At 48.4% G+C, this 13857-nt stretch overlaps 2 protein-coding genes across 13 annotated transcripts in view; one reads left to right on the top strand and one right to left on the bottom strand.

Annotated features, from left to right (window-relative positions):
- Positions 1 to 13857, top strand: part of LOC116852858 — a 113342-nt gene that overhangs the window by 80476 nt on the left and 19009 nt on the right. For all 12 annotated transcript variants that reach the window (XM_032833597.1, XM_032833596.1, XM_032833598.1 and 9 more), the window contains one exon: positions 389 to 621. In XM_032833597.1, the coding sequence (XP_032689488.1) occupies positions 389 to 621 (233 nt within the window). The remainder of the gene's footprint in view (positions 1 to 388; positions 622 to 13857) is intronic.
- On the bottom strand, positions 1937 to 7080 carry LOC116852860 (protein suppressor 2 of zeste). The gene is made up of 3 exons (XM_032833604.1): positions 6590 to 7080; positions 4499 to 4946; positions 1937 to 3970 (listed from the first exon to the last, which is right to left on the bottom strand). Exons 1-3 carry the CDS (start codon positions 6969 to 6971, stop codon positions 2698 to 2700), a joined length of 2103 nt encoding a protein of 700 aa, XP_032689495.1. The 5' UTR covers positions 6972 to 7080; the 3' UTR covers positions 1937 to 2697.

Raw genomic sequence — 13857 nt, 5'->3', positions numbered from 1 at the left:
ATATATATATATATATATATATATATATATATATATATATATATATATATGTATAAAGTGCAATATAAACAAAAGTTTTAATAGATTACCTCTTAATTTAACGTGCAAGATCTGTACTTTTGTTCGACATGCATGAAACAAATCCAATTTATTTCGGATGTTTCTGATATTTATTTCTGAAAATAATATCCACGTGATTAACGCCCGTTTCTATCAACGTTGTTCAAAACTTAATCTGTGATTAAATTTTTGTCTGAATAGAATCAAAATTTAGATTGAAGTTCAATCGATGTTGGTGGAAACGGGCATAGGAGATTGGCTCGCGCGTTGTCAAATATTTTAAATACTGTTAAATTAATTGTGCGTGCGCTTCATAACATTGCTACAGAATGGAAGGGAAAGGCCCGATGTCTTCGTCATCGTCTGCGTTGAACGCCACAAACGTTTCGACCATTCAGTCAGACTTCAAGGAATCCAGCAAGAAGAAACCAAGTTGCAGGGACGCAGGTAGCGGTGGTGCCAACGTGGCGACAAGTGGCAGAATAAAAGATAAGAAGAAGGAGAATCACGCCACTCCTATGGAAACCAGCGACGAGGAGGCACCGACGATCGACGTAGTCGGTGAGTCTAATTAATATTTCTCCGTTTCCTTGGTTAATTTGTCTCGAGCTGGTCTCGAGTCTACCGTTAGACACGTACATACCCATTTTCCAATCATTTACATTAAAACACGATTACAATTTGTGTCCGCGAGCTATCCATAAAACCCGAGTGGTTCGAGCGCAAACCGCCACAAAAATACGCGATTAATTGATGACGCTAAAATTAATAGAATGGATATGTAGTGCAGACCGATTCATTATTGCGAAATTATTTTGGCCTTCGAAGGGTTGATCTAATGCGTTGACAATACGAATGAACAAACTTTCAATTATCATATTCGTTCCATTATCGATATTCTTCTCGGAGAACATCACCGATTTATTGACTTCATTATGTTGCTTTTACGATGGAAATGACGGGATATTTAATAACATTATCATCTCTTTCTCTCTCTCTCACTCTCTCTTTCTCTCTCTCTCTCGCTTTTGTTGTAGTTTATTTTGCATTATGTGGATTTATAATTCGAAGAATAATCTCGGAAATATTAGCATATCATATCAGATGGCGCACATTTGGTTAAATTTGGGAATTATCGACACGCGCATTATCCAAATACAAAAATTGGTCGTGCAATAAAATGAAGCTTCGAAAATTTTTCCGGGGTAGATAACAAACGACATTGAGTTAGCTTGGACGTACAAAAGCCGGGTGTTTAGCTTTCATATGAAACCAATAACGTTAGGATTAACTTTTAGACGCGCAGATGTTTTATCTACATAAAGAGATTAGTTTCTTTGCTTTGTCACGACTAACACTTTTCTCGTGACTAGATTGCCGTATGCATCGAAAACGCGGTTATATGGCTACTACGTGACTATGTCGCACATTTCTGCGCAACGTGTTGATAAACGAAGCGTGTACCAAAATGAAAAACGCGGTTGCAATGTGTTTTTAACACGTAACATCCGTGAATGCAGACAAAAAGAGAATGATCGGTGTATCAGTGACTAAAAACAAATCAATATAGTTCTCCTTCGGGTGTCCTCCTTTTAAACTATACGGGAAGAAATCTTAAGTTCGTGCAACAGAATGGGAAATCTTAGTATCGAGAAAGCATATCTCTGTTGTCGCAACCGAAAATATTGTTCTAAACGTTTGATTGCGATAAAACTCACTTGAGATACTCTCTTAAAGTGAATCAGTGAATAGTCACTGATATCAGTTATAAGTATAGCACTGAGCAGTTTCAGTACTGTACTTATAGCTGCAAATCAGTGTATATTTCCTGCTTTCAATGATGTTTCACTGATTCACTTCAAGAAAGTAACGGGGAAGAATTGAATGAACGGAGATCTCCCGCAGGACTTGTTCTGTCCCTCCAATCGAACAGTCGTCTGTTACCGCGGACAAGAGAAGATTAGTTACAAAAATTGAATTGTTTTCCATGTCATGATTCCTTTATTTCTAAGATGACGCAAAAATGTGTCTTAATAATGGAGGAATTAAATCTAATATCCATTTCGTTACATTCTAAAGTAGTAGTCCGAGATTGATCGAAGTAATCTACTCGCGATTAAATACTCGACACGAATATCGATATCTTGAATTCTGTTCGCATGCTCTATATCTTCCTTGGAGGGGGAAGAGCAGAGAATAATGGCAATGTCGTTCCCGCGTTTTGTGAATGTTCATCTAGAGAACGAGAATCGGAAGAGTAGTCCGAAAGAGCGATTTTGAGTCACACCTTCAGACCTTCAAGATTTCAGACTCGCTCATCTCGAGAAAGAGCGGTGTGAGTGATGGCGAACGAACACGGACAAACTCGAGTGAAAGAATCTTGCAGAATCTCGTCTTTATATTATTGCCTTGTCCAGATACACAATTACACAGCACGTATAATACATTATTTCGTGAAGTACACACGATCAAGTGCTCGCGCATAAGACTCAATACTACCGAAAGAGTCTCGGGCGCGCTTCCTCCGGAAAAATCACTACGGGGTACTCGTTAATACATTTAGCCCTCCGCGGACGTGTCTCGTCCGGATACCTACTCCTTGACGAGAACACGAGCTGTCTTCCTGCGCCTCTCTCCTCACGGAGCGTCGACCATGTCGCGAGGAGTCGCGCCTCCGCCCGCGTCCGCGGCCACCGCGGCGCCTCGTCCCTCTTCGTCGTTCGCGTGGCACAGCTTCCTGTGCTTGTGCACGAAGTAGTAACTGGGGAACTTGCAGCCGCAGATCTTGCAGGGATAGTACTGCACGTTCAGGTCCAACAGGCGGACCTCCCGTCTCCCGGTGGTGGCGCGCGCGGCTTCCTGCCTGGGGGCCGAGTCGTTGGCGGCGTCCCCAGTTGCTGCCCCCTCGTTGATCCTCGTCGGCAGCAGGTGCCGCTTGGCGTGCTTGCGGTAGCAGTACTGCGACTTGAACGTGTGCTTGCAATAGCCGCAAGTATAGCAGTTGCCGGCGTTGTTGGCGGCGCCGTTGCTGCCGTCGTTGCTGGAGTCGTTGCTGGGGCTGCGCACGATTCCGCCTCGCGTCGTCGCCGCCGGCGGCACGGTCGCCATCGCCGTCGGCCCGCCGTTCTCGTCGTTCTCGCTCGACAGGTCCTCGCGATCCGCTTGGCAGTTCCTCTGCTGCGGGCCGCGTGTCTGCGCGCTGCCGCCGCCACTACCGCCGCTGCCGCCGCCGCCGCCGCCGCCGCCGCCGAGCACACCGTACGACGTCGACGACGAGTAGTTCTCGTTCAAGACCCGGTGAAAGCGCACCGGGCCGTCGCAGCATGCGATGTCGTACACCACGGAGAAGACGGTGCTCGAGGACGACGCGGACGAGGGGCCGGTGGTGGTCTCCTTCGCGCCGCTTGTGCCCGAGCGGGCTCGTCGGCGAGACGAGCGCGCCCGGTCCGAGTGTTCCGACGTCGTGTCGCCGTTGTTGCTGTTGTTGCCACGGCTGCGGATCGCCCCGTCGTCGCCGGAAATCGACCTGTGTTGCGGATCGTTGCACGACCTGCCGGCGGGCGCGATGTGCTGCTGAGTCTCGATCTCGCGTTCCGAGGTCGCCGTGATCATGGACTTGTGGTTGTGGTGCTGCGACGACACCGTCGCCGTGGGCGAGTGCGTCCGCGAGACGGTGGACGGCGCCGGCGAGATGGAGCGCGACGGCGACGACGCTCTGGTGGAGTTGGTAGCGCCGCTCGTCACGGCGAACGCGGTGAACGCGGCCGCGGCCGCCGCCACGAACGGCAGGGCCACCGTCGACACGATCTCCGGCGTCCGCGAGCGGGAACTCGGTCGTTGGCGCTTGCGATGGTGCACCGTGTGCGTCGGCGATGACTGCGGCGACTTGCCCGTCGACACCTCGTTGACACTGCAACAGTTGACGCATATTTCACTCTCGCTTGGTCGCGCTTGGTTCCTCGACAGACATTGTATCGTCATTGCTATTTTTATTCCTTACTGCTGTAATTGTCGTGTATCGTTACGTTATGTATCCATACACGCTCTTCTCTCTTTCTGCCGACAAGGCCGAAGACCATCTCGCTGACAGAAAGTCTCGGTTGTTTTGAAATCCGACGAAGGACGATTATATAGTACCGGTCAGATTAGTAATCACGAATTGAAATAACGATGGCGTACGTCAAGGAAACCGATTAAGATCGAGGTCGTTTCACTGATAAAGCGCCTTGGTCGACTAGAAATTCGACAGCAATAATACCAATCAAAGCAGTAATCGTGATTAAAATAATCATACAATATTCGCAAAATGAATAGGATGATAACTTGAAACAGATTTATGGTGACTAATTTTCAACACACACGCACGCTCTCTCTTCCTCCCCCCCCCCCCCCCTCTCTCTCTCTCTCTCTCTCTCTCTCTCTCTCTCTCTCTGCGAACCTATAATGCGCGCATTGCTCCTGCTTGTCCCTCGTGCCGGGCGCCACGACGTTGATGCTGGGTGGCACGGTCGGTTGCATCAGCACCGAGGGTGGCATCTGCGGTAGATGCGGCATCGCGACGGAGGCCGGTGCCGGTGCAGTCGGTGCGTAGAGCGGGGTTGTCGGGGGCCAGCAAAGCGGCGGACCCACCAGCAGCCTGCTCGGTATTGGTCTTAATATGCTCCCGGTGCCCGGCGGCGACGTCGCGGCCGTCGACGTGGACGTCGGCATCGGCGTCGGCAGGGCCGGCGGCGCCCTCAGCCTCAGCAGCGCGGCTCTGCACTGCTCGAGGGCGCCCGGCATATGCAGCAAGTGTGTTGCCAGCAGGACGCTGTACACGTTGTCCAGTGTCACCTCCAGCCGCCCGGTGTACATGTAGTTGAGCAGAGGCGCGAACGCCTCCCCACCTGCCATCAGCGGATCGCGAGGGGTCAGAGGTTGCGAGGTTACTATCTTATTAACTGAGGTTTTTAGCAAAAATATACAAAAATACGTAGTATACAAAAATACGTAACATACAAAAATACGTAGTATACAAAAATACGTAATATACAAAAATACGTAGTATACAAAAATACGTAATATACAAAAAAAAGTAGTAATTGAAATTGAGTAGTAATTGAAATTGATAAATACATGTTACTAGAGTTCTCGTGGGATTTTGTAGCCGAGGTACATGTCAACATTATGCCTTCGCGTATCATCTTCCGTATGTTTCATATGTATTGTTTACGTTTTACGAGCACGGGTCTATATTAGTATGGAATTTGCCATGTTCCTTAGGGAGCAAGATAAAGTCTATTCCTAATCTTCTCTTGAAAAGAGAAATGGTAAAATTGAAAAGAATGCATATGTAAGAAAGTCATAACATTCTCTCGATCTTTAATTTGCTAGCCGTGATTTTCAACGATTATCAGTTATTCTGAAAATTCCTTGCAGTAAAGTTTCGCTCAAAGCAAGTGGAAATTTACTAGAAATGATAGTAAAGATATTGCTATTCCGAATTACAAGACTGAATTTTTGTTCAGACTTAAAGTGCACTTTTAATCCGTACGAGTGAGTGCTTCAGTTGATTAAAGGAAATTCTTTATTGATTCTAGTGAATATATAAAAGATATTGATATTTGCTCTTCTCAATTTTTCGAATGAAGATATTCACTCAACATTTCAGAGTGGAAGAATTCACTCCGAAAATGAATAAACAGTGATTACTCAGCTTTGCACGACTAAGCTGTCAAAAGACATTTCTTGAACAGAATTTTACTTAGGACAAATTTCGGGAGCACAAAGGGACCGGTTTTTTTTTTAGTATCGCGGTCTCTTCCTCGTGACGTCCAAGGTGACGAGTCAACCCTGGCTGAATCTACAATCAGGTCAGATCGTATTGAGTGCAGAAGTTATGAATCGCGTCGAGCGCGTGTCGTTTCCGAAAAGCGCAGTAAAAACAGTCTCCCCCGCCGTTTGTGAGCTGGGCGGTTCAATTAACGGATTGGATTGGATTGGATAATTATTGGAAAATCCCAATGAAAGAGATTGGAAGTAACAGTGGCACCGCGCGACCGATAAAAGTTCGTTAATTATTCAATCTCGCTGCCGACTGATTGTTATTATTTGAAAGTACTTCGGGAAATACAGCACAGGTGCAACGGGCGGTGAGTTGACGTGCTGAATATCGCACTGACCGGTAAACCGGCGGCGCCGGTGCAGTGACTGATGCGTGTCATTAATTCGCTAATCGCGTCCAACAAAACAGACCCACCGCCGGTGAGAGAAAGAAAGAGACGAGATAACGAAAAAGGCAGAATAAATACGTGTCATGTTAGAATGGTCAATCCTATCAAAAAGACTTGGATCACTCGCATTTGCTCGATAATTTCTACGTTACCCCAAATCTGTGCAAAATTAGTTGTGAAAGAATGAAAGAAAGGGATAAAACAAACTTGGGCACACTACTAATGTCTCGTAAATTCGATCGTGATCTCTCGACTTTGATCCCAACCTATCGATCAGCATCGAAATCGGCGCCTTTTAAACCTCGATCTATATTTACCGACGGACGAGACCGAGACGGAGGTGACCGGTTGCGAGCGTTGCGACTGGCCGATCGTCACGGCGGCGACGGTCGCGCAGGCAGGGTCAAAGGGCGAGCAGCTCGCCGATGCTGACGAGCCGCCGCCACCGCCGCCACCGTCACTTCCGTCGCCGGAGGAGGACGGGGTCGACATCGTCGTGGTGGCTGCCGTACTCGTTAGCAGTGCTTTCAGATATCCGCTGTGGGCTGCGAGCACGCCTTTGTGCGCCACGAACTGGTGCTCGCCCTCGTTACCGACTCGCACCACCGTGTCCGGTGGCGAGAAGGTGTCCTGGAGGCAAGGGTAGTTACTCGTGGCCGCGGCACCGCCGCCAAACCACGCTCTGTACAAGCCGTACATCGTGTCCGTTGTACTTCCGATCTCCTCGCGAAGACCACTCCGTGGAATGCGACGGAATGCCGTCTTACTCTTACTGCACCAGCCTTGACGCGATTTCGCCCTGTGAGGAATGACCTCTTCCCGTCTCCTCCGCTTTTCGACCCCTGATCTACGTTTATTATGCCTCGATCATAACGTGAGCGTGATTGTGCTTCGCTTGTGCTTGGAAGATTGGGAAAACTGTAGACTCTAGTCGCGACCCTCGTCCTGCGAGAAAAGACTTCTTCGCCTCCTCGCACTTTTTTCTCCGGTCTTCTACTCTGGTCCGCGTCCACGTGCCTTGATCATAACGCACAAACGTATTGTGCCTCGCTTATGTTTGAAAGATCGTAGACTCTAGTCGCGATTTCGTTCTGCGAGGAAGGTCTCCTTCGGCTCATCACGTTTTCTCTTCCAGTTTTTTGCTCCGTTATGCGTTCACTGTGCCTTCGTCATAATGCGAACGTATTATGCTTCGTTCATACTTGGGAAATTAGGAGACTAGGAAAATCGTAGATTGACGGGCACGCGAGCTTTACGATCGAGACCACCGCTTCACGGTTGAGGAAAGGAGCACGCGATGTGAGTGACATGTCTGTGACGAGGCCATCGTCATTTCCATTTTATCATTACTCGTTCTTCTTCACAGAAGCCATGAACAAGAGTCTCAAAAGTTCAATATCGATTCAATCTTCACGTTCCCCCGCGACCCTTGTCAAATCTCAAATTCTATCGCTCACAGGGGCGATTCAGCTATGATCTCCGCACCCGCGCTTAATTGAAGGTCGAGTTATCCTGTAGGATGATGACAGGTTGCCTTGCGGAACCGTAGCACTCGCTAAAGTGGTACATAGATCGAGAACGTGGAACGAAAAACCGAGATATAATATTCACGGACCCGACCGACACTGCCGGCGCGCGATCAGCAATGAACTCTAAGAATATCATTGGCTGCACCTTATAACAGCTAATGACAGCTCGAGACGCGGAGAGACGCGACCACGCGCGATCGAGACTCCCATCGACCAGTGATGATACTCGATCGATCGCCACTCTCGAGGACGGCGTATTCGCGCTCGCGAGCAGGCCGAGACGAACCGATCTCGCGGTTCTTCGTGATTTGAACGCCGGAGCGAACCACCGCCTCCACTACCGCTGCTCGCCGACGTGTCACCTCCACCACTGTTATCACTTGCGCGTAGGACATGCTCGCTTTTTCGAGCGTTTCTACCACCTACGCGGCGCGTAGGGCCGGCTCAATCCCCCCCCCAGGAACCGCCCCCGACGAGAGCAGATTGGCGGCGGTTGCCGCCGTCGCGAGATCGCGCCCGTCGGACTGCACCTGCGCCCGGCGACCGCCGCGAACTAGAAGGATGCGCTCCTGATCGCGCTCCTACGTTGTGCTCCGCGAGACGAGCGGAGGATACAGGGTAGATTTCGCCGGTGTTGCGTGACGGCGTCGTCCGTGGGACGAGGTTGGTATTAAGGATATTAATCGGCCACTGGAGTTTCGCGAAACGGTTGTTACAGGGATGTTTGTAATCGCGTTTCTCTCTAATCGCGCAATCGAGGGATGTCAAGTTCTGGGGTCACTCTCGCCGATCAACCCCATACATTGGCACTTAATCGCCGCTCGCGTGGGACGCAAGCGCTCATGTAGGTCGACCCTGTAGAGAGAACAGAAGAGAGAGTTAAGGCACACACCTGTCATAGAGATGCGCTTGACGATTTTGGGTTGTAAACAGTAGATCCTGGGGCAGACAGACGTGAGATTCCAACGCAAGGTCTCGAACTGATCAGCGAATAGAACCGGCAGAATTGCCGATACGTATTTTTGCCGGTGTATTGGAGACCGGGTCAAATTGTCATGCGTTTCGTTTATGTATTCATTGCGGCAGGACAGCAGAAAGGGAATCGCAAAATGTTCCCTTTGCGGACGTAGAAGCGTCTGTGTTCTGAGAGGAACATTTTGTCATCTCTTTTCCGTTGTTCCTCTCGCGACAGGCACACAGACGGACGCGTGACCAACTTAGCCTTGCCTGTCCTAATTTGTCGTTTAACAATAATCAAGAAATGAGTCACGATAAAATTGATTAATTCTACTTATTTCAGTGAAGTGCAAACACAGCGATACACAGCAAACACAGTAATAAATACACATACATATGCATACTCGGCTCTCTGACAGCGATTTTAAGTTGCCGATTGGACTAATCAGAGTTCGTCGAAGATCATTCACAATCTACGGATCATGAATCATCATCTGTACCAGGCTTAATGTTCTGATATCGAACCTTGTTTTTCTTTAGATTGAGCATATCTTTTCGATGTAAGTAATAATTTGATACATATCACCGCTTCGTGAAAGCGTCCGCAACTTTCGGCTTCGAGCTGCAGGTAACCGAGCCGATGACTAAGTGCACTATTTAGACCACGATTAGAGCGCATTGTAAGTTACGAGTCTCGTGCAATTTTCTTAACGCGTTATTGCCGGGAGCCCCTCAATTATAACGTGGCGTGACATAATGGCATAGATAAATTGCAGCCTGAATTGGGAGGTTACACGCACACTCGTGTATCACGACATGTCATCAGCATCGTTCGCGATAACATTGTTTTTTCTTTTTTTCAATGTGCAGCTATGCCTGCTGCTCGTACATGCACACAAACTCACGCGTGCGCATACGTGAGACTTGATCGCGTATGAATTTTTCCGCAAATCGACGGACAATCGGGAAGGGGACTTACGAAGCCGCGCGATTGTCCGCGAGAACGATAAAAAAAAGTCGACGACGCTACAACAAGTACTCATCCGCGCTCGAGGAACGAGAAGCGAACAAATGTGTCTCGTGTACGGCGGGTGGTGGTAGCGCGCGGCGCAGCGTTTACAGCGATAAGCGTAAACGAAAGCCGACGTGTTTGTCGGCTTTAAATGAGACGTTAAACGCGAGCCAGAGCAAACGAGCGAGAGCCAACCAGCCAGCCAGCCACGAGAGAATGTAACGATAGGAGAGAAGAGAGATGAACAAAGAGAAGAGGAGAAAGAAGAAACATCTTTCGAGTGCTGCCGACTAGATGAGAGGAGAGGAATCGCTCTCTCCGCGCCTTTAGGAGCGGAGAGAGCCATCTTTCCTCGTGAGATGCGTCTTTTGCCGGTCTCTTCTTTTCTCTCGTCTTCTCTCCCCTCTCTCTTTCTTTCTCTCTCTCTTCTTCCTCTCCCCCTTTCTGTCTTTCTCCGCTCTCACCCGCGCCTCTGGCCTCTGATGTTTTTCATCAAATTAACTCTCGCGGCACGAGCAAGCGCGCTCCTCTCCACCGCTGGGCTGCCGTGTTTGCATAATATCGTTTATAATTCAGCTCGCGCTGAATTCCACTTTATTCCGACCGCGATCGTTCACCGCCGCCTCCCCGGCCCTCTTCTTCTTCGTTCTCTCATCGCGTATCCACCACCTCTCGCCGAGTCCGTCGAGCACCGCTCAGCGAACCAGCCGAGTCCAACCTCGCCACTCTCATCCTCTCTCCACACTCGATCCCTCGACTTTTACCCTCCTTGGTGGCGCGAGCGACCGCCAGCGCACGTGTCAGCGCCTTCGGCTCTCATACTCGCGAGAAAATCAAGCCGCGTGCACACATCTTCGCACGAAAGTGTTCTCAGAGCTCGGCGAGACTGGCTGATGTGGGAGTAGCGAAAATAACGCGCGAAGAAATAAGCCAATTCATCTGGACGTAAAACGCGAGAGAAGGGAAACCATAGGTCTTTGACAGTTTTCTAAATTTCTTGGGATGGGATATGAAAGCCAATAGACATTCATTTGAAGCGATAGTGAATAGATACTGCCATCGGGAATTGTAAGGGTAAATGTTCCACTCAAGCTTAGAGTTGACTCTGACTGCGCACGAATGAATGTTTCAATCGATCAGGGTGAATTGGTTCCTGTAACGGTTGGAATATACCGTCAGATTTATTCCCCAATTTCAAGTGAAAATATTTACTCGACGATCCAGAGCGAAGAATTCGCTCTATATGAGTGAAAAGTCATTTGAATTCGAACGACTTTCAACTTGCCACTCTACTTTTAGAGCGAAATTTCACTCTAAGAAATTTTGGGGGCACAATCTCCCGCCTCCTGCATCGCAATCCGTGGTTGCCATCATAAGCCGAAAATTCGAGCTTAATCCGCCTCAACTTCTTCAGGGAGAGAAACGCACACATATATATATACATTTGGATACATTCTCTTCATTTTTCTCATCCAAATTGGATATTATCGTTAAATGACTAAAAATTCGTCACAAAATTCCACCGGGAAATCTTCTATCGACACTCTATGATTGACAAATGTTATATTTGTCATTTTTAAATTAAATCACTTTCTTTTGCTCCTCATCAATTCATCTTTGAATACGTTAGATCGGCCATTAATTTACCGACGTATCGTTATTGTTCGTCGATGGATTATCAGCGTGTGACTATCGCGCAGATCGCGATACAGACATTGTTTCTTTATTCCCAGACGAGAACGCCAGCGACGTTCGTTGCATGGGCCGAGTCGGCCGCGATTTTTCGCGACGCGCGTCCATAAACAAGCTGCCGCCGCGATCGCGAGCGAGAGAATCCGTCGTATGCCAGGATCCAGAATGGGACTCGGCGATTACGCACATTTCCCAGGAGGCCGTCGTTTCAAACCAGAGCTAACACAGAGGTAGAGCACACCCTCTTCGCCCTCCATCCATCCATCTGTCCGTCCCGTCCCGTCTCGCCGCGCTGCGTCACAACTACCCCCTACCGCAACATCGTCGCGATCAACGAGTATCGTCGAGATTGTCGTTGCTGGACGGTCTCTATGTCGTTGCAATAGCAATCAAACAACGTGGAACACAATAGGGAGAGAAGGATAGTCCTTGCAAAATTTGCCCCAGTGGTAATCACGTGTAAACGCCGTTGATACACCGAGAGAAAAGTGTTTGGTATTTGTAATAATCGCATAATCGCAATTGCACAGAAATAATTACAATCAAGGATCTCATTTTTGTAGTGCTCTACCGCAATAATTTTGCACGCATATTACCATTGCTACTTTTTTTTCTTTAATTGGAACAACCAAAAATATAAAGATATCAAAACAAAAGATATTTGACGCCGAGGATTATTATAATTTGCATATATTAGGAATAATTATAATCAAGGATCCCATTTTTGTAGTGCCGCTGAAAACTTTTATATGCATATTATTACTGCTACATTTTTTTAAATTGAAGAATAACAAGAAATATGAAAAGGTTAGAACGAAAAGTATTTGGCATCAGGAATTACTGTAATTTGCAGTGAGATTAACAGTTTCTTCTCTCAGTAAAAGCACATGAACGCTCCCTCGTGGGAGCGGTTAACAATCGCGCGAAGAGCAATAATAATAATAACAATAATGACATGCATAGATTACATAACACGAATATAAGATAACTTGAAGGTGATATCAATATCCCAAAATAATTCGGAGACGACGTCTCTCGACAAACACACACTCGGTCATTCATCTCCCTAATAACGCGACTTTCGAATCGGAGGTTCTTGTCGATATTCACAATTCCATCTATCTCGCGGCGATTTCACGATCCGAGGAGCAGGAGGAGGAGGAGGAGGAGGCGAAAAGGGACGCAAGAGTGACGCACAATTTCGTTTAATTGGCCCGTCCGTCATTTGCACGATCAACGATCACTTTAATCGGGGAAATTAAAATTTACGCGGCTAGGGCCCCGGGACTCCTCCGTACCGGAAATAATCGGGAACGGTAGAGTACACAACGATGAAGGAGCGTGCAGAGAGAGAGAGAGAGAAAGAGAGAGGGAGAGGAGAACGACACGGAGAGGGGAGAGAGCGGGGGACGGATCGCTCTCTTGCTTCCGGGATCGTCTCTCGAGGAGAGACGAAAGAACGCTCGCGGTTTAATGCTTCCACGTCGGTCGAGACAAGCTAAGCAAACACTTTTCGCGATATTACCAGGCCCTGTGCGGACTTACCGCGTGTTCTCCGCCGCGTTTCCGCGGGAGCTCTCGAGCCCCCCGCCCTTTACGCTCGTTCCCTCATCTTCTTCTTCACCCCCGGGCGCTTTCTCCCGTGTCCCTTCTCGTGCTCTCCCGTAAGAAAATAAATAGTCACCGTTCGAATTATCTATTTACTCGGCGCTTTGTGCCCTATCGACTTGTGTGACAGTCACGTCTCGATCCCCACGCGATTATCTTCTGCTAAACGTTCTAAATTGATCGCTCGTGACGAGCGTGATTTGCGAATCGACGTTGAATTTCTTTCGGCATTTTCATCTCTCTTGTTGAGCGTCCATGTCGTCCTCAGCATTCCTGGACTCGCATTTGCGAGAGAGCAGGACGTTCGTCGCTCCCCATTTACTCGGCGGCGAGACGGAGCGTGAATTCGATAACGCGCAAATAAATGGCACGTTAATACGCTCCTAGATCACACGCATCATAATCGCAGTAGTTATAGCAAATTGCTGGGAAAATTAAATGCCCGGGGATCCGTTCGTCATGCCGGTCAGCGGCGGCGGTGGCGATGAAGGGGTGAAGAGGAGCAGGAGGAGGAGGGCGGGCTAACAGGGATGGAAACCGCGCGCGCGCGCACACCTGGCACGAGCTAATTAGCGTCTTGATTTACTTAATCCCAATTAATGCCTCCGTTACGCCAGTAACGGCTCTTGCTGCGGCGCTCTCTCTCTCACACACACACACAAACACACACACATACACACTCCCTCTCTCTTTCTTCCTTACTCTCCACATCCCTCTGTCGTCTCTCGTGTTCCTTTCTCTCTCTCTCTCTCTCTCTCTCTCTCTCTCTCTCTCTCTCTCTCTCTTT

The sequence above is a fragment of the Odontomachus brunneus genome, unplaced genomic scaffold (genome assembly GCF_010583005.1).
Source record: "Odontomachus brunneus isolate Ranch 3 - 2012 unplaced genomic scaffold, Obru_v1 Obru_scaffold_259, whole genome shotgun sequence".
NCBI lineage: Eukaryota > Metazoa > Arthropoda > Insecta > Hymenoptera > Formicidae > Odontomachus > Odontomachus brunneus.
The sequence above is the reverse complement of the archived record's forward strand: the minus strand, read 5'-3'. Positions and strand labels throughout refer to the sequence as shown.